At 47.2% G+C, this 25,384-nt stretch overlaps 3 protein-coding genes across 3 annotated transcripts; 2 read left to right on the forward strand and 1 right to left on the reverse strand.

The window, feature by feature from the left end:
• Positions 1–9,641: 9,641 nt before the first annotated feature.
• Positions 9,642–11,966, reverse strand: LOC101770253 (ras-related protein Rab7). Its single transcript, XM_004961321.3, has 7 exons — positions 11,798–11,966; positions 11,627–11,653; positions 11,316–11,415; positions 11,078–11,224; positions 10,567–10,647; positions 10,348–10,493; positions 9,642–10,071 (listed from the first exon to the last, which is right to left on the reverse strand). The coding sequence occupies exons 1-7, from the start codon at positions 11,851–11,853 to the stop codon at positions 10,008–10,010; spliced, it is 621 nt and encodes a 206-aa protein (XP_004961378.1). The 5' UTR covers positions 11,854–11,966; the 3' UTR covers positions 9,642–10,007.
• Positions 11,967–13,385: 1,419 nt separating this feature from the next.
• Positions 13,386–20,429, forward strand: LOC101770922 (probable aldehyde dehydrogenase). The gene is made up of 15 exons (XM_004961322.2): positions 13,386–13,654; positions 13,921–14,000; positions 14,183–14,286; positions 14,619–14,686; positions 14,855–14,912; positions 15,065–15,178; positions 15,453–15,536; positions 16,046–16,264; positions 16,690–16,821; positions 16,913–17,002; positions 17,580–17,669; positions 18,056–18,265; positions 19,549–19,659; positions 19,862–19,941; positions 20,042–20,429. Exons 1-15 carry the CDS (start codon positions 13,401–13,403, stop codon positions 20,178–20,180), a joined length of 1,833 nt encoding a protein of 610 aa, XP_004961379.1. The 5' UTR covers positions 13,386–13,400; the 3' UTR covers positions 20,181–20,429.
• A 791-nt stretch (positions 20,430–21,220) lies between these two features.
• Positions 21,221–25,191, forward strand: LOC101771314. Its single transcript, XM_014804911.2, has 4 exons — positions 21,221–22,947; positions 23,378–24,182; positions 24,278–24,521; positions 24,600–25,191. The coding sequence occupies exons 2-3, from the start codon at positions 23,424–23,426 to the stop codon at positions 24,284–24,286; spliced, it is 768 nt and encodes a 255-aa protein (XP_014660397.1). The 5' UTR covers positions 21,221–22,947; positions 23,378–23,423; the 3' UTR covers positions 24,287–24,521; positions 24,600–25,191.
• The last annotated feature ends 193 nt before the right edge of the window (positions 25,192–25,384 follow it).

The raw sequence follows: 25,384 nt of genomic DNA on the forward strand, positions 1-25,384 counted from the left end.
ATCGCGTGGAGGAGGAGCCCATGTCCGGTCCGCCCGATTCAAGCCGTTTTCAATTTCCTTTTGCTGGAGCTGGGATTATAGACTGCGTGCAGCCGGAACAGTGGAACTGACTGGTGAGGCCATGGTACGTATGGATACGTGATGAATTGCACCATGTGCCTGGGCCCTGGGGACGTAGTTTCTGCGCACCAGAGCTTATTAATCATTGCACCTGAAAAGGCTAGCAATGTTTCTGAAAAATATACTATTCGTGAAATGGCTACAATTTAGAGCTTACACGAGTTAATTTAAAAAAAAGAAAGAAAGGAGATTGACGTAATACATTAAGGGCCGTTTGGCACGGCTCTGACTCGTGAAAAAACAGCTCTGACTCTAGCTCATCTGGAAAAGCAGCTTTTTCTGACTGTGGCTTATTTTGTAAGAAAATATTTAGCAAAACGGATTCTCCTGATTTTTTAGAATACATAGAACGTGTCAATTGTCCATTGTGCCCTTCCATATGTACGTTGCTTCCACATATGATTTTTATGTGTAGCTCTATTAATAATGTGATTTTAGTTATTTTTTCCAATTTATTTTTTCCTCTTCCCCTTGTATCTCTTCATTCTCTTTTTCTTATTTTCTTGTTTTCTCGATCCTTCTTCGCCCTTATCTTTTTTTTTCCTGATTCCTTCTCATCTTATCTCCTCCCCTTTCTCCGTCACTGCACGCCTGCCCTAGAGTCGGGACCGCTCGGTCGCGCGCTCGCTCCAGCCATCGCCGCTCAGCCGTGCGCCCGCCCTAGCCACCGCCACTCGACTGCGCGACCGTCCCGGCCACCCTAGTGATGGCCACTCGGCTAGACGCCCGCTTCGAGCCGGAGTCTGGAGTGTGGCTCCAAGCCAAATAGCGGCGGCGCTGGGCCAAAGCACCGTCGGAGTTGATGCCCTGATGCAAGAAGAGAGGGATCGACGAGGTAGGAGTGGCAATTTCCATGTAATTTTCACCAGCTTGAGTGGCGATGTCAAAGCATAAGGCTCTGGGGAGGAGGTGAAGCTGAGGGAAGCTAGGTTTTTGTAGCTCACGCTATCTAGTTCATTTTCCCCATCAGCTTTTGATCGGCATTTATGCTGAAGCCGTTTTGGATTTGGATGTTTGGCAAGGAGAACTGAAAGCCGGAGCCAAAGCTTCTACCGAAGCTGTGCCAAATGGGAGCTAAGTGGGCGCCTTTGCAAGACTTGTTCATGTTTGATTTGAGAAATATAGTGGTCCATCGTCTTATCACTCCTCGCAATTTTATTTAGTTTGGGAAATGAAATAGGTGGGTCCGTTGCCGTGATGTCCCTCTAGACACACCCGCATAGCACTTATTATAAGAGATTAGATGAGATGATTTTTCAAGCCGAACGCCCTCTTAGACTCTCGATCCCTCTGGACACACCCGCATAATAATAAGGAAAGAGACTAGATGAGATGATTTTTCAAGCCGGACGTCCTCTTAGACTCTCGATAGCACTTTCTTTCTCCTCTCATGTCCACCTTTCCGTCGAAACATTTATCATCCCTCACCGGTACATATATAATCATCAAACAATAACATGATAAATATAAACCATAACGAAAGATGGCTGTACCCGCCAACGGTCGTGAATCATTTTTTGAGTGATTCCTTAATGATGCATTCACTCAAGTAGTTTACTGCTTCTACTGTAAACCAAGATTTTGACTAGCTGGTCCCCTAAACTTTGCAAAGGCAGTGCCCCCATAAGAAAACCGGCCACACCGCGCAATGCGTGGCGGCCGCTCACCGTCGCCGTCCTCCGGCGTCGGACGGCCCACAACACAAGTACAATCATTCGAGCCAAGCTGAACGTCCAAAGCGACGTCCTTGTCATATGTATCAAGGTCGCTGTTGGCGCTGCACGTATATTAAACTCGGATGCACACATCGCCGTCATCGATATCAAAACAATTGTATAAGCAAGCTAAGCCAAAACGTGCACCGTGAAGGATCATCTCCCGCAAAGCGCAATCTAGAAGCCATGGCCTCGTCGGATTCGGCGCAGCTTCCTGGGACCTGGGGTAAAATATGCGTACGTTGCGTCGCCGGCCGATCCATCCCGGGCGAAGTTGTGGAGTCCCTGTCACCGCCGAATCCCTCCAGTGGCCGGTTGGCGCAAGCGGCTGATCAGGCACGGCTTGACTTCTGCCTGCCCCAGGACTGCTGCTTCCTTCGCATCCCTTGCAGTTTTTTATTTTAAAACTTTTCACTACGTCAGCACACTCGGCATGCGTGACGCATCGATCGATCGGTCGCTGGGGATCGACGAGCAGAGAGAGACGCCGATGCCGGGTGGTGGTGCTCGGCGGCGAGCACATGCGAATTAGCTAGCGTCGTCGGGGGTCGGCGGCCGGGTGCAGATGCATGTGTCGCTGACGGACGTCGTGTCAGCTACTATTCCTCCGTTGTAAATTATAACTCATTCTAATTTTTAATTTTCTTGAAGAGTCAAATTATTTTATATTTGATCAAAATTATAGAGAGAATCACGAAAGTTTATAGCACCGAATAGATATATTATGAAAATATATTTAATGAAGAAAATGGTACTTATTTGATATTATGAATGTTAGTACTTTATTGTATAAATTTGATCAAATTTGAGATACTTTAACCCTCCAAAAAAGTGAAAATGACTTGTACTTTGGAACGGAAGGAGCAGCTCACAGGACGCACACGTGACGCATCGATCGCATCGCTTGCCGTCCCGATGTCAGTCCACCCGGAAGAAGATGACCCGTCGAAGCTAAGCGAAGCCCTTTGTTGTTGTTATTAAAAGGCCCCCCGGTTGCGAGGCCGCAGACGCAACCGATCTGGTGGCCTGGTGGGTGGATCTCGCGGGCGTGCGGGGGCAGTGCACCTGTGCGAGTGAGACGAAAAGCAGCACACGACCTCCGGAGGAAGCGAACAAAGCGGTGGCAATCAAGTTAGGTCGTTTTCTCCAATTTTTTGCAGACCGAATTTATCCCCGATCCCTTCTTTTTTTCGTATGCTTTATCCCAATCAGACGGCTGTGCCAGCAAGCTCTCAAAGGGTTTGTTCATGCTGTGTGAGCTTTACCTTTTCGGCCATGCGATTGTCACGTCATGGCCATGAAATTAGGTCACGTTTGAGGTGTCCCAAAACGTCTGCGGCTTATAGGGATCTAATTAACATCATGTGTGCGCGCCCAATCAACATCTTTCTCGTGTCACATTTCAAGTACTGCTCTACAAATCATCTTAATACAGACAAAATACCGTGCATACGGACTGGGTGCATGTTGCTCCTGGAACCCTACAAAATACCGTGCTTCCCCATTACCCAAAATACCACTTCAGCAGTGCTGCTGACACCAGTACGCCACCAACCACGGCCACTCTTTCCTGATTTCAGAAGCTTCCACCCGCGCTCTCTCTCTCTCGCGCGCTCCCCCCACCCGAATTTAAATCCAGGTTGGCCGACGACAGCAGCCCGTGCGATTCGACCCGATCCGGACCGGCCCCGTTCCTCCTTCCTCTCTTCTTGGAAGCCTCCCCGCCGTGGTCCGGTCCCGCCCCGAGCCGCGCGCACGTACGCAGCCAGGAGAGTACGTGCGGCTCTCTCGTTAGGGCCTGTTTAGTTTTCCTAAACTCCCAACTTTAACGCTATGCAAAAAGAAGATTCCCCATCACATCAAACTTGCGGTACGAAGTACTAAATGTAGACGAAATCAAAAATTAATTGTACAGTTTTGTTGTACTTTGACAGACGAATCTTTTAAGCCTAATTAGTTAATATTTGAACAATAATTCACAAATACAAACGAAACGCTATAGTGTGACAGTACTACAATAGTGATTTTACATTTTTAAAGTTGGCCAACTAAACAAGACCTGGGGCCTGGGGGGGCTGGGGCGGCAGGCGCTCGAGGCCGGCGGAGCGGCGCGCGCCGTGGCGTGGCGTGGCGGGGGGTGTCACGTTCGCGCCGTCGCCCTCCGTTCCTTCCGATGCGTCGATAGGTTTTTTTTGGGGCCCGCTTTGGTGCGATCCCGGCGAAACGAACGGCGCCGCTCTCGCTTTCGATCGCGGCGTCTGTGGCGCTGCCGCCGCGCGCGGATGGGTGGGCGGATGGGCATCCACGGCATGCATCAAGTTGCCCCCGCGCGCGCGATCGCTCCCGGTCGTCGGAACCTGCCAGGAACGCGGTCGGACCCGGCCGGGCGGTGGTGGTTGTCAGCGCCGCAGGGCCAGCACACGTCAGCCCGGTCACGTATGCTTACTCTGCTCACGACCTCTCGTCTGTTCAATCAGGGAGGAAAACTGCTGGGAAAGAGGACAACTGCAGGGAAAGAGACGCTAATGAGAGGAACAGGCTTAACAGTGAGGCTTCGCTACAGCCTACTACTCGTGAGTACTCCGCAATACAGTCCACAGAGCATGTGTACTAACAGATGCGCCGACGTGACCTGATGCCTAATTGCTTAACGCAAAAGCTAAGACGAGAGGTTTTAGCTGGGTGTTTGTTTTTTTAGCTGGCACATCGAATATTTAGATAATAATTAGAAGTATTAAATATAGACTAATTACAAAATTAATTGCACAGATGAAAGCTAATTTGCGAGATTCGAAGTATTAAATATATACTAATTATAAAATCAATTGTACAGACGGAAACTAATTTGCAAGACGAATCTATTAAACCTAATTAGTCCATGATTTGATAATATGATGCTACAATATACATGTGCTAATGATGAATTAATTAGACTTAATATATTCATCTCGCGAATTAGCCTTCATCTGTGTAATTATGTGTGTAATTAGTTTTATAATTAGCTCATGTTTATTTCTACTAATTAACCTTCGAATATATTCTACTTCATTAACCTCCGAATATTTTAGTTCTACTTAATTAACCTCCGACCGAATATTCGATATGATACGAGGGGAGGTCGGACACTAGGAAAGGAAAAAAAACAGAGAAGTAACTCATTCATTCAATGAAGTAACAAATGGATTCCACCTCCTCTTCTTCTCCAACAACCACTCTGGCGACCAAAACGAAGTCTCCGGCGACGAATCCAATTCCAGCGAGCTCCCCTTCGAATTAAGGTTTGGGGTTAGGGTTTCTGGGTTTGGGGTTGGGGATAGCATCTATGGCTGCAGGATCTAAAGGGATGGCCGGGGGAGGCTGCCGGACCGGCGGCGATGTGTGTGGGCGGGCGGCGGCGGCGCTGCCCGCCGCGGTGGTGGAGGAGGCCGGTTGGGCAGGGCTGGTGGTGGGGGCGTCGTGGCGCCGTCGGAGACAGGAGGGAAGCGCGAGCGGCGGGGCATGAGCTTCTTCGATTCGCGCCGGCTGTGGTCGTCGGGGGCGGCTCCGGTGGCGAGGGCACCGTCGGGGACAGGAGGGAGGTGCTGGTGACGGGGGTGTTGGCTTGAGCTTGTGGGCCGTGGTTGGGGCAGGGGCTCCGGCGGCGGGAGAAAGGGGATTCGGCGCGAGTGGATAAGAGCGGGAGAGTCGGGGGCTCTCGACCGAGTCCTATCGGGAGAGCCCTCTAGTTGCCTCCATTGCTTAATCATCCGTTCGCTTCAGCTTATAAGTCGGCTGAAAAGCTGAAACGGCTGATTTGTTGTGAGAGGAAAATACTGTTTGATGGCTGATAAGCCAACTGAATAAGCTAAAGCGAACAGGCCGCCCCTGTTTGCTTATTCTGCTCGGTGATGTGGCGTCCTAAGGCCTTACGTTGCTGCCTGGCTAGTGGCATCGGTGGTACTCTGTACATGCCACTAGGCCAGCAAATGAAGAAGGCAGCCTGCAACCTTTTTCAGTCACATGCTGGTAGATGAATTGACAGGTTGTTTATCTTAAGCACTGTTTGACCTCGGCGGGTGACCTTCTCGCCTACTACCACCACCAGCATGATAGATTGATAGGTTCGCTTGTGCTGCATCTTCTGTAAAGCGATCAGAACTGGAAAATAAAATGGAAACTGCAGGCACGTCTTGTTTATCTTAATTCATGTTTGTTTCTGCTTATCTGGACCTCTCTTATCTGGGTAGCAGGGCTTATCTGATAAGCCTGTTGTAGGGAGAATATGCTGTCTGAATAAATTGAGTGTTTGACAATATTGATTATTTTCGGTCGATTGTCTAACATGAGTGTTAAAATGATCTTAATGCCCGTGAGGCTGATGATAGCTCATTTTTATTCTAAATACAAGGAAAAATCAACAATTCTAATATCTTTTGAGTTTGTTAAATAGAAATTATATTACAATACTATCAAAGCGTATAAAGATAATTAATTAATCAAAAGATGATTGTTTTCTTAAAAGCAATTTCAATTCTAATTTCACGTGTTAATTAGCAGCTTGCGCATGATGCTTGTTTTCTTAAAAGCAATTTCAACTTTGATGCTATGTATGCATGCATCTTGATTTGATGGTCAATTTTGATGATATGTATGCATACATCTTGATTTGATGGAAACGGCTGCTATTGATACACCTTCCTTACTGCTTTTTTAACCTGCTAACCACTACCTCGAATACGCACGCATTCATCTCGCTTGAGCATGTAGTTGCTCGGTGCTGCAAAGGACAGCGAACTACGCCACCACGGAAGCCGATGCTCGACGTGAGACGTGAGGGCGGCGGGAGGGCAGATGGCCGTGGAGGGCGGCGGGAGGGCAGATGGCCGTGGGACGGCGGCGGGATCTTGGGGCACCCAGTGGCCGGCGGCCGCGCGCGGATGGGAAGCCCGCGCCGGAGACCAGGAGGCGGCCACCGGAGGGCACGGATCCGGTGCCGGGGTTAGGGAACAGGGATAGGGATGCGGCAGGCGTGGAGGGTGGCGCGGGGGGCAGGCGAGCGGCGCTTGGGCCGGCACTGGAGGCGTCGATGGTGGAGGGGTACCGGGGGAAAAGCGACTCGCTTGATCCGTAAGGGCAGTCCCAATGGGACATTGATGATAGTTTCTATCCCTCTTAATTATCATGCCAACTAAGCAATTTACTGATGTGGCAGTAGATTTATTATGGAGAGAGAGAAATCATTTCTTAGAGAGGAAACCAAGTCCTCACGCGCACCAATGAGCCAAGAAACCAGCGAATCTGCATTGGGGAGACCCAAGTAGTTTCTTCTTACTTATTGCCGGATCCTTTGCGCTTGCACCGCTGCTACCCATCACTCGAGCTCCTTTACATGATGCACAGAGGATCTGGTACTAGAAGGAAGAATGATTGGTTGGATTTTTGTTTAGACTCTAGATAAAAAAGTTGCATTGTGAAGGATGATTTCTTGATACAATATCCTAGACTATGGAAACTAGGTTGGTTTCTCCCATTGGGACTGCCGGAGAATCGGCCTCCACGTTATTTTCAGGATTCTGAGGTAAGAGGATTGTGTGCTAAGGGAGAAATAAGCAAACCATTTGGGTGGGATTATGGCTTATTTGAGAAATAATAGGAAACAAACAGGCCCGTACCATAGCATCAAGCTGTACTGCATGCTGGATTTTTAAAAAAAGGTTGTACTACATCTACAAGCATATCATCCACTGAGGCAACGATTTTCTGTTCAACCTAACCTGCTCCTTAATTAGTTTAAATAAAGAACAAAGAGGGTGGGTCTTTGAGAATGACCAAAAGGTCGGTGCTTTCCCATGTTTGCAGCTTCTTTCATGGTGACTTGGTGGGCTCTAGAAGGGCCAAGTGGTTGTTCACAGTATCTTAAACCTTTCAGTAATCACCAACTAACTAGCGTCTCTTTTTGTCCCTATCCAGAGCCTGTTCATTTGGATAATCAAGCACGTGCCATTAAGAAGGGACCGCGAAACTCTTTTAACGTAGGATAATGTGTATGATTGTTGCTCCTTTGTTTGGTAGGAGTACATTTCTGATAACGAAGTCAGCAATTCAGCATCATATATACATGTCGCTATCAACAATTTTCTTACATGCGTGCATGTACCTTGTGCACTGTACTAGAGAGCCTATAAGGTCGTGACCACCACGATTGTCAAAATGAAATCCATCCCTTTCTCTTGCGCCACAAACGGTACAGAGGGTTATATTCCAAAATTGAGCTACAACTCATACAGGCCATGGTAATCTAAATTCTACGACGAATTTAATCTTACCATTATTTATCTGCATTTTCTTATCCCACAAATCTTTGGAGTACAACTAAATTAACTTCCAATTTTCTCCAGAGATTTTGCGAAAACAATTTTTCTTTAAATAGTATTTATTAGTTATAGAAAATATGCTGGTATAAAATGTTTTATTGGAATCTAAGAAAATATAAATACACCATAGCAACTATGATGCCGAAATGATCGAATATTCAGTTTTTCATCTAAAAATAATCCAATACTAATTAAATAACATATAGCCATCTCGTATTGTGACATACAGCACATGATCATATTACCATGCAGTTACAACATCAAGCCTTTTTGTAACGTCTGGGATAAAACTGAAGGAAAGTAATTTGACATTCTCCTACGTAGTTAATTTGACATTCATAGGTTTTCCGAAAAAGAAAATCGTTCCCTTACACATGCATGTGTTGATTGAACCTATAAAGTTGGTTCTGAAAATTCGAAACAAAGAACTAGTATGCTCTATCCTGTGTGCTTCAGTCGCAGTATCCAGCGGATCCGGCGTCCTCACAATTGAATACCAGAACCACCCCACAGGCCCACACCAGAATGCCAGATGTCGCGCGCGCACGTACGTCAATGTAAAACCATGCCCCAGGATGCTGCATCGCTAGTGGTGCATCGCGAGGGCTAGCTGACTCCGGCGAACGAATGGGGATCAGAGCCCTTTTCCGGAGGGCATGCGGGATGGGGACGGCGACAACCCGACGTCGCGTCAGAAGGTTTGACCTCGCCGCTCTCGCCGGCAACTCGGCAGGATCCGAGAAGGCGGTCAGCAGGGTCCTGGAACGCGGGGGGGTCAAGCCTGTGGCCTGTCCCGCTCGGCCTTTCCGTCCCCACGTCGCGGCCGAACCCGACGACCAGGGTAGATGGCAACTGCCGCAGCAGCAGTGGTAAAGGAGGGGAGGGACGGCCTGGCTGACACACGCCGGCAAAGCCATGCGGGCGGCGTCGCTGTCACGCCGTCGTGGGGAAACACCTGCCGCGCGCGTGGTTTCCCAACCAGCCACACGCCGGCAGGTTTCAAGGTTGCGGACTTACGGTACAGTGGGTGCGTTCTGACCGCACAGGGCTGGGTCAAAACCAAGGCCATGTTTAGTTGATCAATTTTGGAGTGCTAAAATCACTGTGCTAGCACTGTAGCACACTGTAGCGTTTCGTTTGTATTTGTGAATTATTGTCTAAATATTAGACTAATTAGGCTCAAAAGATTCGTCTCGCAAAGTACAATAAAACTGTGCAATTAGTTTTTAATTTCGTCTACATTTAGTACTCCATGCATGTACCGCAAGTTTGATGTGACGGAGAATCTTCTTTTTGCATAGTGTCAAAAGTTGGGATTTGGGAGTGAACTCGCTCAACAGGGGTTACGGTGCTTGGACTTGGACGTTTCATGCAGCAACTCTGAACTTTCTGAATCATCGATCGCATGTGCCATGACCGAACACGTGAAGAGATGAATTGAGCATTCCAGTGATGAGTAGCTAATAGTGGTTTATATATATCAGCAGCAGCATATGTGCATCAAGAATCAGCATGCCGGAGGCTGAAAAGCTAGTTACAACTTACAACTGAAGAGGACTTTGATTGCCACACCCTGGACGTGTCTTTTGACAGCAGTATCTTCTGCAACGGTGTGATTCTTATTGTCCTAGGAGAGCAGACGCAAGCAGAACTTGCAAACACCCCCATTTGTATTCTACGTATCAGACCAATAACACAGCCACTGATGCTGTAGTTACAATTAAGTATAGCTACATAAGCTTGTTAAACAGCTTAGCTGCTAGTCATCTGAGCTTATTGTAACAGTAACTGCCTGGTAGTGCCAAGAAATGGCTAGCTGCTAGCAAGCACATCCGGTTGTCTGTTCAGGGTCCGGGACTTGTTCTGCAACCGTCTTGAAGCAACTGGGGGCAGAGAAGGAACAGATGCATATGATTAGAACAGCAAATCAATCAGGGAGCTGCCAGAATCTGGCAACCTGCACTAACGGAGGATGAACTGAACCCTCCTACCTCTTTGCAAGTAATTTTGCTCTTTATTTTAAGAAAAAAGAAAGTATAGTGCATCCTTTCTAAAATAATTTCAAATTGCAAATAAACCTCTGGAGCCCATGAGCCAGAAAGACAAATTGGGTTGAAGACGAAGTATCTGAACAAGAAACTGCAGATGCTTTTACTTACATGTCCTGGTCATGCTCATGCGCCAAAGCAAGCTTGGCAATGCATAGAAAAGCAGTATCAACATTGTGGTCCTCTTTTGCAGAGGTTTCAAAATACGGGATATCGCCTTTGGAGGCACACCATTCCCTTGCTTTCTTCTCAGAAACCTGTGGAAGGCCGCAAAGAAATTGCAGAAATTTCAAATTTATATAGGAAAGTTTGCACGTTCAGGAAACTAACCATTCTTTTGTTGCCACCATCTAAATCAATCTTGTTCCCGACCAAAATGAATGGAAAATGTTTAGGATCTGATGGGCTAGCCTAAAATAGAAAAAGATGAATAATCCTTCAGTTAGAGTACTCCGATCGATGCAAGACGCAATAGAGTCATACAGTAAGCAACAAAACCAAAACGTAGCAAAGGCTCTGGTAATTTAAATACTGCGCCAGACAAGTAGATTGATGGGATAAAAAATTTAACAGTTTTATTTGTTTTCTATTTTGGAGGTAAAAACATCAAACCCACACAAACTAAAAATGAAACACCGCTGCTACTTAAAATGAACCCACACAAACTTAATTATAGATGGTTTTGGCAATCATCTGGAGCTTATTTATTTCGATGGCGAAGGACCACTGCTGCTACTTATAAAGTGTCATTTGCCGTCGAAATCAAGCTGCTAAGTTTGTCTGCTATCTGAATCTGAGTATCTGATACGAAAAAGACAGGACGACATAAAAGTAAATTTACTTGATTGAGGAACTCATCATGCCAGGTATTGAGTGTATTGAAGCTCCTCTTAACATTGACATCATAAACCAGCACACAGCAATCGGCACCCCTGTAGAATGCTACGCCAAGGCTCTGAAACCTCTCCTGCCCTGCCGTGTCCCAAATCTGCATCAGAGCAACACACAATGACTGCATGGCCCGTTTCTCTTATCAGTGGTGCAACGTGCACGAATCCTAATTCGCACAAGAGGATCACCTGCAAGGTGACAAGCTTATCTTCAATGAGCACCTCCTTGGTGAGGAAATCAGCGCCGATCGTCGCCTTGTACTGCTGACTAAACTTCTTGTTCACATATCTAATCATTGTCAAGCAAACCTAAGTACTTCAAAGGTCGAACGCCTTGAAGACACAGCGACAAAAAAAACACTCTTACCAGCATGCCACACAGTCACACAACACTTGTTTCCGATTCATGTGCGAAGCATACTAAACAACGACTGAATGTATGAACAAATAAAGCAGAAGTTTAACTGAAAATCTCATCAACGTTACCAAGCCAAGGATACTGGTTCATCAGCGACGTCTTGCCGACCCTGCACTCGCCAAACGAATCCATGTCAAACCAATGGTGAGCACTAAGCATGCCCCAACCGAGCACAGGGCACTAAAATCAGAAAAAAAGAAATGGAGTGGCGAGAAGCGAAGAAGATGAAACGGCGACACGAGAACGCACTGACCCGCTGTCGCCGAGGACGATGACCTTGAGCAGCGTCCGCCTCCGCCACGACTCCATGGCCGGGAGAGCGAGCCTGCAGCGACGGATGCGGGTGGGCGATCGCTTCTTTGCTTGCCTTCACTTCTCCTCCTCCCTATCTTGTATCACGAGGGGCACGGGAGGAAGCGTGGGGAAAAGAGGAAGAAGAGCGTTGGGAAAGCTGTGGGCGCGAGCGAGATTTGATCTGGGGGATCTTGCCGACGGCCGGCGTCCCTCGCGCGGCCGCGTGATGCGTAGATGTGGACGGCCGTGATCGTGAGACGCGCCACCGCGCCGGTCTCGGTAGAGCCGTAGAGGGATAGACGACGTTCGAACTTTGAGCTTGTGTCTATAAAATTTTATTGTTTCCGGAAGAACAGAGAAACAAAGAAATGGAATAATAATTCAAAAAAAGTTGGGCCACAAAGAGGTGTCTGAATTTGTACCCATGGGCCAAATTTGCCAAATGTTTATTACTGTGTGGGCCAAATCCTTCAAAGTTCGGAACGAAGTGCAACGTAGGCCGCAACAGGACGTCAGGACAGGTCGGATTCAACCATTACCCTCTCCGTCCTGAAATACGCAGATATCCCGGATACTAGCGTACCACAACAGAAGACGCATGTACTCTAAGGCAGCAGTTGCAGATAACAAATAATTTATTTTTTAAATGGCAATCATCCAAATATACCTGCAATATTTTATATTTGAGGATAAATTTAAAACTTGAATGCATTGTATTTCATTGGGGGGGGGGAGTAGCTAGCTAATAACCACCATCTATTAGGTAGCTGACACTATCAGAATTCAGAAATACCGGATCCAACGGGCAACGGGCATGAGTTCTGTCGGGGATACATCCCCAGTACCCGCAAGGAAGGAAAAAGTCGGACTCTTATTAGGATTCCCCTGTAATCGTACTAGGACTCATCCCGTCTAATCCTACTAGGAGTTCTCCTTGTAATCCGACTAGTACTTTGCCCCCTGGAGTATATAAAGGAGGGCAGGGGTATCTAGCTCGGCAGATCACATCTCAACACCCAAGAGCAGGACGCAATATACAAACACTCCTAAATAGGACGTAGGGTATTACGCTACTCTAGCGGTCTGAACCTGTCTAAATCCGTGTCTCGTGTCCTCGCTTTTACCTTCAAATTCCAGATCCAACGATCTCCCGCTACACATTCTGCTACCTCTTGGTAGACGGCCGGTAAGTCCTCTGCCTGCGATGCCACTCATGTACTTGCCTCCCTAATTAAATTGGGGATAAAAAGGTAATTTGCTCTGTAGCGGGCCAAAATCAATCAACGGAAACAAAGGCCTGTTCGCTTCAGCTTATAAGCCGGCTGAAAAGCTGAAACGGCTGATTTGTTGTGAGAGGAAAATACTATTTGGTGGCTGATAAGCCGGCTGAATAAGCTGAAGCGAACAGGCTGAAAAGCGATAGCGGACAGACCATTTACAGTGGTCAGACGTGCACATGGAAAGATAAGGTGAGTTGTCCATCGTTTGGCCAGATCTTTCGGGATCCGCGCGCGCCCGATCGCCCACGCGGCGACCCGGATGGCGTCTCACGCAGGGCCCACATGCAGAGGCCCCACAGCTGCCGTGGAAAGTTAAAAGCGCCCGCAGCGATACACGACGACAGCAGCACACGACTCTGGGAGTGCAGAGTTGCAGAGAGCGAACCCAACAAGCCATCACTCCCTAGCAATCTGAGTGGACGAAGCCGCGGGCGCAGCCACCTGACCTCGCCGCCGATGAGCCGCCTCCTCTCCCGGCGGCACCTTGCCGCTGCCGCCGCCGCCCGTCGATCCGCTCCCCTCGCGTGCGTGTCCAGGTGATCCACCTCGCACCCCCACTCCCTTCTCCATTTCCGCGATCTGTTGCGCGCTGGTGGATCGTGCGTGTGAATTGGGGCGCCGTTGCGTGATGTGATGCGGATTGGGGGATCGCACTGAGTGGCGGTACGCACCGAGTGGTCGCGATAGGGTTACCTGTCAGGGTTGTTGGGGCGTGCGGTCGAGTCGCTAATACTGGAGGATGCACTAGCCTAGGATGATAAGTTCACTTCGGTCCGCGGCTGATTGTTTGGGTGATTCGCAGGTGGCTGCACACGCCGTCATTTGCAACGGTCTCTCCACAAGAGATTTCAGGTTCCAATCCCGCGGAAGTGCATAATTTTGGTGAGGGTTCTGCTTGTGGTTTTGTTTTGTTTTTTAAACCCATGCTTGTGTGCGTACATGGAAATGGAATAATATGACAGTTTTTTTAGCACATTAAGATGATGTTTAATTTCTCCAACCAAACGCTCAACAATGTCATAATCTGACTATGAGGTGCATGCGCCTCAACCGCAATGGTTCAGTGCAGGGCAGCTGGACAGCATCTGCTAACTGGAACTGGATAGTTGATCCTCTAAATGGTGAAAAATTCATCAAAATCGCTGAGGTTAACGGAACCGAAATAAAGGTACTCTTCTCTTCTATTTCCATGTTGCATTCACGCAAACATAAATTCAACTACATTTAACCTTTATAGCGTTCCTCAATTTTTTTTTTGCAAAACACTTTGTTATACGTATAACTTAATTTTTCATATTCCTTTTATTTTAGTGAGGGTATGCAACTTTATTCATATTACTATGAATATTCAAAGATATAGCTGCTGTCAGTCAAAAAGTTGCATTTAAACTTGTTTGACATTATTATGTTGCTATGTGATATTACTGTTGTTTTTTTTGAAATAAAATCTTCTGTCAAGTATGCTCTCATACAACTTCTGATGTTTTTTTTCTTCTGCAGCCATTTGTGGAGAGTTTATCTAAATGCCCAAAGCATGGACTTCACAACCCACTTAAAGCTCCAGAGAGGTCTGTGGTGTTCCCACCTCCCAATGAAAATTGATACAAATGCATAGGCAGAGCTTTATATGCCATAAATTCATTGATGTGTTTTTCTTTTCATGGTCTCCAAGCTACAACTTATTCTTATCATAAGATATTAAGATTATTTATGTTTTAAAAAGCTCCAATATGCAGGTACCTCATGTATGGAGATATATCTGCAAAAGCTGCACATATGCTGGGCCAACCTGCGGTATGCCTTATTGATACTAAATTATTTAACCCTCTTTTATCCTTACTATTATTTTGCGATGATGCTACTGTGCTTGAGAAGAGATACAGTTAACACTTCTTTTTCATAGATACTTTTTTCATGGTTCATTGTTGTCAAAATGCTCTATGCAGGTCTCAGATTTCTTTGCTAAACTTATCCAGAGGGTATCTCCAAAGAGCTACCAGCAAGCTCTTGCAGAAGTTCAAGTTTCTCAAAAGTTCTTGGAAAACTTCTGCGGAGATCAGGTATTAGAGCCTCTGTTTGCTTCTTTTTTGTATGTTCTAGAGATAAGATTTCTTCATTTGCATGATGATGAATGCTGTTATATATGAAAATTTATATATTAGTCTTGATGCAAGTAGTTGTAGTGGGTTGAGACTTGAGAGCATGCAGCAACTCCAAATAGCTGTCAAAGTGTTCTAGTCTGCAGATTGGAAGAAATTGCTCCATTTTGCAGTTTTAAAGACTGCAGTTTTATCTTCTTGTCATTCATATATTTTCTTTTGTCTGCTGTAACAGGTACGCTTTCTGGCAAGGTCATTTGCTGTACCTGGCAACCATCTTGGACAAAGAAGTAATGGCTACCGTTGGCCTTATGGCCCAGTAAGTGTTCTTAACAGCCTCTTGTGAAAAATTATTGTATTCGATATTTCTTCAATTTATTTTATCTACAGTCTTTAGAGCACATAAAAAGCCATTCAAAGCAAGTCTAGTTATTGCAATTCAATTTCCTAGGGGATCAAGTTGATTTAGATAAAACAAATTTCTTAAGGTGATAAGCAAGCCTGGGTTGTTGAAGCACTTGATCCTTTAGAGTTATATTCCAATGTCAGTTTCAAGACATACCTGTCTTTCAACAAAATCTAGTGTACCTGCTGTCTGGAATTAGAACCTGAAGACAAACTTACTATGCTAGTCATATTGGCTGTTGTCATGACTGTATATTGCCCGAATATTTTTGCACATTCCGATTGATGTTTGCATGCGGACTGTCACATGTTAGCTGGCGATTTAGTTTTATCTCTTATCTTATGAAGTGTAAAATGCAAGTTCATTTTTCTTTAATTCAAATTGTGACCTGTTAGAGCTAATATGACCTAAAAACTGAGCAGGTTGCAATTATCACACCATTCAATTTTCCTCTGGAGATTCCCTTACTACAAGTAATGGGAGCACTATACATGGGAAATAAGCCACTCCTCAAAGTTGACAGCAAGGTTAGCGTTGTGATGGAACAAATGCTCAGGTTACTTCACGATTGTGGATTGCCTGCAGAGGATATGGATTTCATAAATTCTGATGGTGTCACTATGAACAAGCTGCTGTTAGAGGTATGGATTCTATAACTAGCTGGTACTGGTTGTAGCAAGATAGAGTAACTAGAAAAGGCAACTCACTATCACTGTCATTGCCATGGAAGTTGCTATTGGGATAACAAACTGGATTCTTACTGCTATATGAGGAACTAGTTCCATGTTTGAACGTATACCTGTTTTTCTTGTTAACATTTTAAGTTTAAGAATAAGAGCTGGTCATGTCATTGATAAGCACCAGTAGGTTTTGGTTCAACAATTCAGTATCATTTTCGTTTTTTGATATGTGGTACGTTATGTTCAACAACTGATGTTTTATAGAGTTATTTTACAGATCTGCTAGTTTTTTCATCCAATGTAGAAAGTCCTTCTTGCCCAAGTGGATTTACACTCTAATTATAGGTGGTAGATTTCATGCTTGGAATTTTTGTGATCTCTTCTAGGCTAATCCAAAAATGACCCTTTTCACTGGGAGTTCACGGGTAGCAGAGAAATTGGCTGCTGATTTGAAAGGCCGAGTCAAGTTGGAGGATGCTGGTTTTGATTGGAAAATTCTTGGTCCAGATGTTCAAGAGGTCTGAAGTCATATTTATGTTCAACATCTAAAATCATACTCCATATATTCACAATCAGAATTGTGACTTGACTGGATTTTGTGCCAAACAGGTTGATTATATTGCTTGGGTTTGCGATCAGGATGCTTATGCTTGCAGTGGTCAAAAGTGCTCTGCTCAGTCTGTTCTATTCATGCACAAGGTAAAGACTAACTGCAAATGTGGCTTACTTTGCTGGTGGGCCTGGGTGGTGATTGTGGACTATGTTCATCGCCTATGATGCATAATGTTTCTTGGTTGGTTGATAAATGACCTGTGTCTGGTCTGCTGCCTAGTTTGTCCTGTCTTGTTTTTTTTGTCAAGTCAGTGGTATCTCTATTTTACTTTTCTAGTATTTGGGTTCCGTGTTGTACTTGTTTCTGACTCTTCTTCTTTAATGAAATGATATGGAGCTCTCCTGCATATTCAAGAGAAAAGAAAATTGACTTGTGGCCCCAGTTGTTGTTGTCTTTTGGCGTTTGTTTGTTGTGTAGGTTTGTCAATTCTAGTATTTAAATCACCTGCCTAATCTTATTGGTCTAATTTTTTTTGGTTAACAATGTATCTACTCAAGAGGACTGGGAGCAGGCAACAGTTGTAGATGCGATTCCTACGATGTTTTGAACTTTGGAGGCTATTTGAGAACCTTACAATGCCGTTTGAGCATATTTTGCATTGCAATCAGATTACTATGTGTGTCTTTGTTCTTTATTTGTCGTATAATTTGCTTCCACTTGCAGAATTGGTCTTCTAGCGGGTTGCTTGAGAAAATGAAGAAACTTTCTGAAAGAAGGAAGCTTGAAGATTTGACAATTGGCCCGGTCCTTACGGTAAGTGGACAGTTCCTGGCAGTAATCACATAGTTTTCTTCTAACTTCCATGCTATGGTGTGATTTTCACAGCATTTAGTAGTTAAAAATCTTAATCAACCAATAGATGGAGCCAGGTAATAATATTGTTTCCTGTTATTTTAATAGATATGAGGTCCAGACATCAAATAGTGTAAGATGAGGAGAAAGAAAGGATCTTGTCTTTGCACAGTACAGGTGTCCATCTAAAAGGTTAATATGTGTGGAGAAAAAGAACATGTAGCTATTTGTCACTGAATTGTGTGTGAAATTTTTATGTGGTTGCATAATTGGTTGAATACCGTAAACATTTTTTTGTTTCTTCATAGAATATTAACTAATAATACCATTGATCTTTTCTGATCCAGGTTACCACAGAAGCAATGACAGAGCACATGAACAACCTTCTCAAAATACCAGGATCAAAGGTTCTTTTTGGTGGTGAACCTTTGGAAAATCACTCTATTCCAAAAATATACGGTGCTTTGAAGCCAACTGCTGTATTTGTTCCTCTGGAGGAAATCCTTAAAAGTGGGAATTTTGAGCTTGTGACAAAGGAGATATTTGGTCCATTCCAGGTAATAGACCCCATCTGCAATTATTTAATCATAATGGGAAATAATATGGCAGTGCTTTATGGTAGTCCTGGCATTCCTGACACTAGTAATACTAAACTTTTCCACAAGTGCACATCATAGATGGATTCATGGTATCTTTTTTTTCTCGAACGACTCAGAAGAGCTGCGTGTCATTTCATTACGAGAGAAAAGAGAGTACAACGAGTCCGGTTATGGACAAAACCCATGCACTGAAACACACCCCCACACACCTACACAGCGAAGCTTACAGACGCACCACAACAACAAGCATGACCTCGACCAAGTGGCTGAAGCAATCTCTCTCTAGCCGCGTACTCCACAAGAGAATTTAGGACGTCCATGACCAGTATGAAGAGCATGGGAGAGAGTGGATCACCCTGACGAAGACCTCGACTATGAAGAATAGATTCCCCTGGCTCCCCATTCACTAACACACGAGACGAGGTCGGCAAGATTAGACTTAACATGTCCCGCCATCTCTGTCCAAAACCCAACTGCCTCATAACCTCCAGGAGAAAGGACCATGAAACCAAGTCGAATGCTTTAGAAATATCCAGCTTGAGGAGAATATGAGCCTCTTTCTTCATGTGCAAGGATTTCACCATTTGTTGGACAAACAGGAAGTTGTCATGGATATTTCTTCCCCTGACAAAGGCGCTCTGATTGGTGGAAACCATTGAAGGCAGTAGAGGGGCAAGCCAGTTGGCTAGAACTTCTGTTACTAATTTGACAAAACTGTGAATCAAGCTGATAGGCCGATAATCCTTGACATGCAGAGCATCCATCTTTTTGGGGAGAAGTGTGATGAATAGTATTGTTCTTGTTTATGGACCACATTTCTTCATTCTCTTTGCACAGTTCATTCATGCCTGTATTTTATTTTATTCTAAGCTGTATAAAATTTCAGAAAACAATAAATTAATTGTTATGCCTGGCATTCCTATGGGCTATTGCACTGCTATCAAATATAAAGTATCAACCTCATCCTGAAGCATTTACTTCAGATGGACACATGGCCATGACTATGGGTAAAGCATGCTATTCTTTGTTATGGACTGCAATATCTATCTGTAGGTTTTGCCTGCATTCATTCTAAGCTGTGTGGGTGTTTCTTACCGAACGCTTAATTATCACCTTTACCGACAAATGCGTAGTTGGGGGTTAATGACATGTTTCTGTGGCATTGATGTATTCAACTAGCGTTACTTATTGTTAAGATGTTCTATATTAAAACACGGATCTACCCTAATTTCATAATCCAGGTGGTCACAGAATACTCTGAGGATCAGCTTGACTTGGTATTAGAAGCCTGTGAAAGGATGAATGCGCATCTGACAGCTGCTGTAGTTTCAAATGATCCATTATTCCTGCAGGCAAGTTGGTTTTCTTCTCTGTTGGGGATGTTTTCATTCTTATATTCATCGACTTTGTTATTGGAACTCTTCATTTCTGTCATGAAACCGGTTAGATGAAGTTGGGATTTCCCCACGATATTGCAAAGTTCTTCAGTTGTGTTGCTGTCAATAATCAAACACTTGAATGACCTTAGAGCCCTTTCCTTATCCCTGTTCTCAGGACGTGCTTGGGAGATCAGTCAATGGGACAACATACGCTGGAATCAGAGCAAGGACAACTGGCGCTCCGCAGAACCACTGGTGAGCTAACACACGCTACCACTCTTAACAACGCCAATGACCACCTGCATATGGATGATCACTCACAAAATAACATTTTCGTTCCCATTGTAAAATTCAGGTTTGGTCCAGCCGGGGACCCAAGAGGTGCAGGCATCGGAACTCCAGAAGCCATCAAACTTGTCTGGTCCTGCCACAGGGAGATCATATACGATATCGGGCCCGTGCCCAAGAACTGGTCGCTCCCCTCTGCGACATGAAGGTATGGAGATTTGGCAGCTAGAAGAGAAGAACTGAAACAATAAAAGGGGGCAGAGAAGGGGAAGGGTTCAGGATTGGTTGAGAGCCAAGTCGAGCTGTTTCGAATAATTTGCCGGTCTAGCCATTATCTTTACCCTCCAGAAACGTAATATAAAGGGCAGAAAAGATTCTTTTAGCGGTTGATCGGGATCGGGGATCGGTTCAATAATAATAGAATTGCGCAACTGCTTTTAGTTTGTGCTCGTTCACTCGCCATGTGGATGCCTCGCCAGTACAATGCTGTGCGTCTTTGCTTTCGCAGTGTTCTACTGTTCCTAAAATCTACGTGGACGCACTGGTGGAGCAATGATCCTGTCTAGCTGTCTTAGCAGCGGCTTGCGCGATCCTGTTTGCCATGTTGATGTCGCCAACAGCGGACGCACGGGCTCCAGTCTTCTGGATGCCGGCGCGACGGTGAATCGGCGACGTCGTCCATGGCCGGCGAAGAGCGCTCCGAGAATGCCGGCATTGCCAGCTGCCACAACCATGCATACATACGTACTATTACACGGGGTGTTTGATAGGAGGTCCTAAACAGTGTCACATCAGATATTCGAATGCTAATTAGGAGAACTAAACATGAGCTAATTATTAAACTAATTGCAAAATCCTGTGCTAATTCGCGAGACGAATCTATTAAGCCTAATTAATCCATCATTAGCAAATGGTTACTGTAGCACCACATTGTCAAATCATGGACTAATTAGGCTTAATAGATTCGTCTCGCGAATTACACCCTATATGTGCAATTAGTTTTATAATTAGCTTATATTTAATACTCCTAATTAGCATTCAAACATACAATGTGACGGGTGTTAAACTTTAGCATCCTATAGCCAAACAGCCCCTACGTCTAATATTTGAAGTCATGATTATGTGGTTTGTTAATGCCGATTTGAATTATCAGTTCCTGGCTGATAGCCTGATACCAACATATTTCTGTTGGGATTGATCTGTTTTCGAATGTCCGACATTTCTTTTTTTTTTTCATTGTGGCTTTTTTGGTATAGTTTTTGTCTGTCTGAGAAAATGTGAAAGCAAAAAGGTTAGGGGGATTCCTGACCGTTCACATTCGTCGGGTATGCATGGCAACGTGAGCGGGAAAGAATACACATGGAAGCCTGAATCGACACGCTGACAGCCCATGTACCCCCCCTGCCGCCAGCCCGGGCGGTGCCGTCCACGCTCCTCCGCCGCCCGCAGACACTCAGCCACCTCATCCCATGCCCCGTGGTCCAGGCACCTCACCTCCTTCGCGACCTCATTTCACCCCATCCCTCGCATCCCCCATAGATCCGGCCGGATTGTGGAGGGAATCCCCCCACCGCCGCCGCTCAGATCCGTCCACCGCATCCACCTTGACAAAATCGCCATGCCCGCTACACCCGCCTCCTCCCAGGACCGCCATCTTACGCAAAAATAGTCCGTCGGAACCGCCCGGACCCGCTGCATCGCCACCGCCCAGAGCTGCCGCATCCTCCACTCAGATCCACCTCTTCGATCCCCTCCAGGAGCTCCTACTACGCCGCAATCCACTGCTCCGCCAGCAGGGGCTGCCGGCGCCGCCCGGATCCGCCACGCCGTCCACACAAATGCGCCTTTACTACCCGCACCAGAAGCCTGTACTATGCCGCGGCCACCCACCACTCTCCTAGCCGCGTCAATGCGCAACGCGATGGGGCCTGCGCGGCGCCGCTCCATCGAGCCCCGAGCCATCGCGTCACCCGCCGGTGGCCACAGTGCAGCGCGGCCACGACAAGCCAGGCTGGAACCGCGTAAAGGGGAGGCACTGGAGGCGCAAGACCGCCCCGGAGAGTACACCTGCGCGCGCAGAGCATTCACGGCGACGCTCATCCCCGCCACCCACCTCCCCTACTTGACATGCGCAACACCATTCAAGAAGGCAGCCGCGGCCGGCCCCTCGTCAAAAGCCACCTTCCACTTCCTAACGTAGGGCCGTTGCTTCCGCTGCCTCGCCCGAGACCACCGTGCCAGCTCTTGCAGGGACCCTTCGCTGCCTCCGCTGTCTCCAGCAGGGGCACAAACAGAGCTTCTACCACGCCACCGCCCGCAGCTGTAACAACCCCACCCGTGCTCAAGACAAACAACCTCTTGTCCCCCCTCCCCGCCAACCATCTGGGCCACACCAACCCCCATCTTCTGCAACTCGCCGCTCAGAGAAGATGAGGGATTACAGAGTTGGTGACCCGGCGCTCAGGCCAGAGGAGGACAGACTCCATGTCCCCACCTCATTCGAGTTGGAACGCGAGCTGAGGGACTGGGAGGGATATGCCTTGGTCACCTGGGCCATGCGCGTCCCACCCGACACCACGGCGCGCCACCTGGAGGACGCCATCATCAATGACTTCAGGTTGCGCCCGGAAGAAGTTGACGTCACAAGACACCGCCCTGAAGCTTTCCTCATCTGATTCCAGAACAGACGCAGCTGCGAGGAGGTCAACGCCAAGGGAAAGTTCAAGTGCCGGGGCACGGAGGTCTGCGTCCGCCCATGGCAGAGCCTCACGGGCGCACTTGGTGCGGCTCTGTTCTACAGGGTGCGCCTCGTCCTCGATGGCGTCCCGAGACACGCGGCAGCTGGACCTCGTGGAGAGGATCGTCAGACGCACATGGTCCCTCCAGTGCGTGGACACCAACCTCCTGCACCCAATAGACACCAGAGGGATCGAGTTGTGGGCGTGAACTGCTGATCCGAGTAGAATCCCCAAGGTGATGTGGCTTAGGGGGTGTTTGTTTCTTTAGTCACTGCTAAAATTCCTTTCACAAAATTCCTTTCACAAAATTCCTTTCACATCGAATGTTTAGATACTAATTAGGAGTATTAAACATAAACTAATTAAAAAACAATTGCACAGATGGAGACTAATTTGCGACACGAATCTATTAAGCCTAATTAGTCCATGATTTGATAATGTGATGCTACAGTAAACATGTGCTAATGATGGATTAATTATGCTTAATAGATTCGTCTCGTGAATTAGCCTCTATCTGTGTAATTAGTTTGTGCTAATGATGGATTAATTAGGCTTAATAGATTCGTCTCGTGAATTAGCCTCTATCTGTGTAATTAGTTTTATAATTAGCTCATATTTAGTCCTCCTGATTAACATCCGAATATTCGACGTGACATGAATTTTAGGAGGTCCTAGAGAACCAAACACCCCCTTATATTGACCACTGGAGCCATGGATGCCTCCTCTTCATCCGTGCAGGTCTTGGACACCCCTCTCCAATGGTGGGGAGGGGTGTCCAAGACTACTCCAAGGTGTCGACTGACCACCACGACCCGGACGTTGCCGTGGGTGAACCAGAGAGGCGGCGCCTCCCCTGGTTCTGGGGCGTCAGGGATGGTGACTAGGCGCCAACGGCCGCCTTCGAGCTGTTCCAGCACCCTTCGCCCCCACGTGTACAAGAACGGCAGGATGAACGTGAAAAAGAGGACCAACGCGACCGTGCGCGCCGCGACCGCGTCGACGATCACCCGGACTTCCACGACGTCTTCGGTGGCAATGGCCACAACGAAGATGAGGACCGCGACCGCTGGCCACGCGAATCACGCGGCCGTGCACGGCGCCACGGCAACGGCTACGGGTGACACCACGACACGGCGCGCAGGGAGCGCTCACGCTCGCCACAGCGGGGGCTCCGGCACCTACGGCGGACGCAGCAGGGAAGCCACCATCGACGACGACACTCCAGCATCCCCGGAGGAACTGGAAGCCCGGAGGCAGCGGGAACTGAAGCTTCTGTTCTCCCTCAATGTCGCCACCATGGAGGACGCGGTCAAGAAGTTGCTCAACCTGCAGCCCGCACTGCAGCCGACGCGGCAGGCCACCCCAGCGCCCCGTCCGCTGCAGGAACTCTTCCTCAGGATGGCACGGCTGGCGGAGCATCCGGGGGACGAAGCCTGGTTCGAGTTGAGGGGCGACAAGCAAAGCTACAAGGTACTGTCAACCAGAACCAACACAATGGTACCTGCTCGTCATGTTTTCTACAGAATAAAATCAAAATTGCCTATCATCCTTCACCCTCCATACAGGGTAGATGATGCCCTCTCCAAGCTCCAGGAGGTGGCAGACAAGGTCACCGAGCACCAGCAACAGCGGCAGCAAGTTGCCAACAACGTCAACAACGCAGGCGACCACGATCCGGTGACCCCTCTTGGCGCAGACGGTGACCTCAGCCACATCCAGGAGGTCACCGCCACAGTGAATGGGCACCTGCAGCAGAGTTTCGGTGCAACCGACGGCGACGCCCACGCCCACGACAATGCCACCCTCCAGGTTCTACCGTCCACCCCTGATTTAACCTCCCCTGCATCTACAAGAGGCATCGCTGATCTTTTCTCCAATCCGGACCAGGGACTCCTCCCAAACCCACCGCCTGCACCAGGGAGGAAGCGCCGGCGCCTCAAGAAGACCATGGTGGCGATCTCCAGTCTGCGGCGTAGCAAACGTCAAGCCTGCAGAAGGATCAAACATCTCTCGGCGGAAGAAAGGGTGAATCACGTTCTCTGTCGCCGCTTGGGCTACATCAAGGACGATTTCACGCCGGCAGAGGAAGCGATCAGGGACTTCATCGCCACCTTCCAGGGCCCTATGCCCCAGTTCATCATCAAGGCCATGACGGCGCTGTTCCAACTGGACGACGACGACCTCTGCAAGGCAACCAGCGCACTGATCAGGATGGGTGGCCCAGAAGCAATGGAGGCGCCAATGGAGACCAACAATGTGGTTTAGGATGCAAAGGCCGCTGAGTTTTATCTTCATGATGTATCTTATTTTTCAGCATGTTTGTTAGCTGTCACGGCTCTCCAGTGCGGCCCTCTGCGCAGGGCGTTTAGCAGCACTGGACAACACCTGCCATCTTCGTTTCTTTACTGTTCCTAGACTGTGTCGAGAACTACCGTTTGCCTAATGTGCACGCTTAAAGTAACTTTGTTTGGCAGTGCTACTTCACATCGACAGAGCTTCATGACTGTTTCGCATGACAGCTAACGACCTTGATATCATCTGCTGGAATGTCCGGGGTCTAAATTCGCAAGCGCGGCGATCGACCGTACAACAAACACTAGTCTCATCCTCCTGCCACATCACCTGCATCCAGGAAATGAAGTTGTCATCAATCGACGATCGGTTGGCTCTAG

The sequence above is a fragment of the Setaria italica genome, chromosome III (assembly GCF_000263155.2).
Source record: "Setaria italica strain Yugu1 chromosome III, Setaria_italica_v2.0, whole genome shotgun sequence".
Taxonomy (NCBI): domain Eukaryota; kingdom Viridiplantae; phylum Streptophyta; class Magnoliopsida; order Poales; family Poaceae; genus Setaria; species Setaria italica.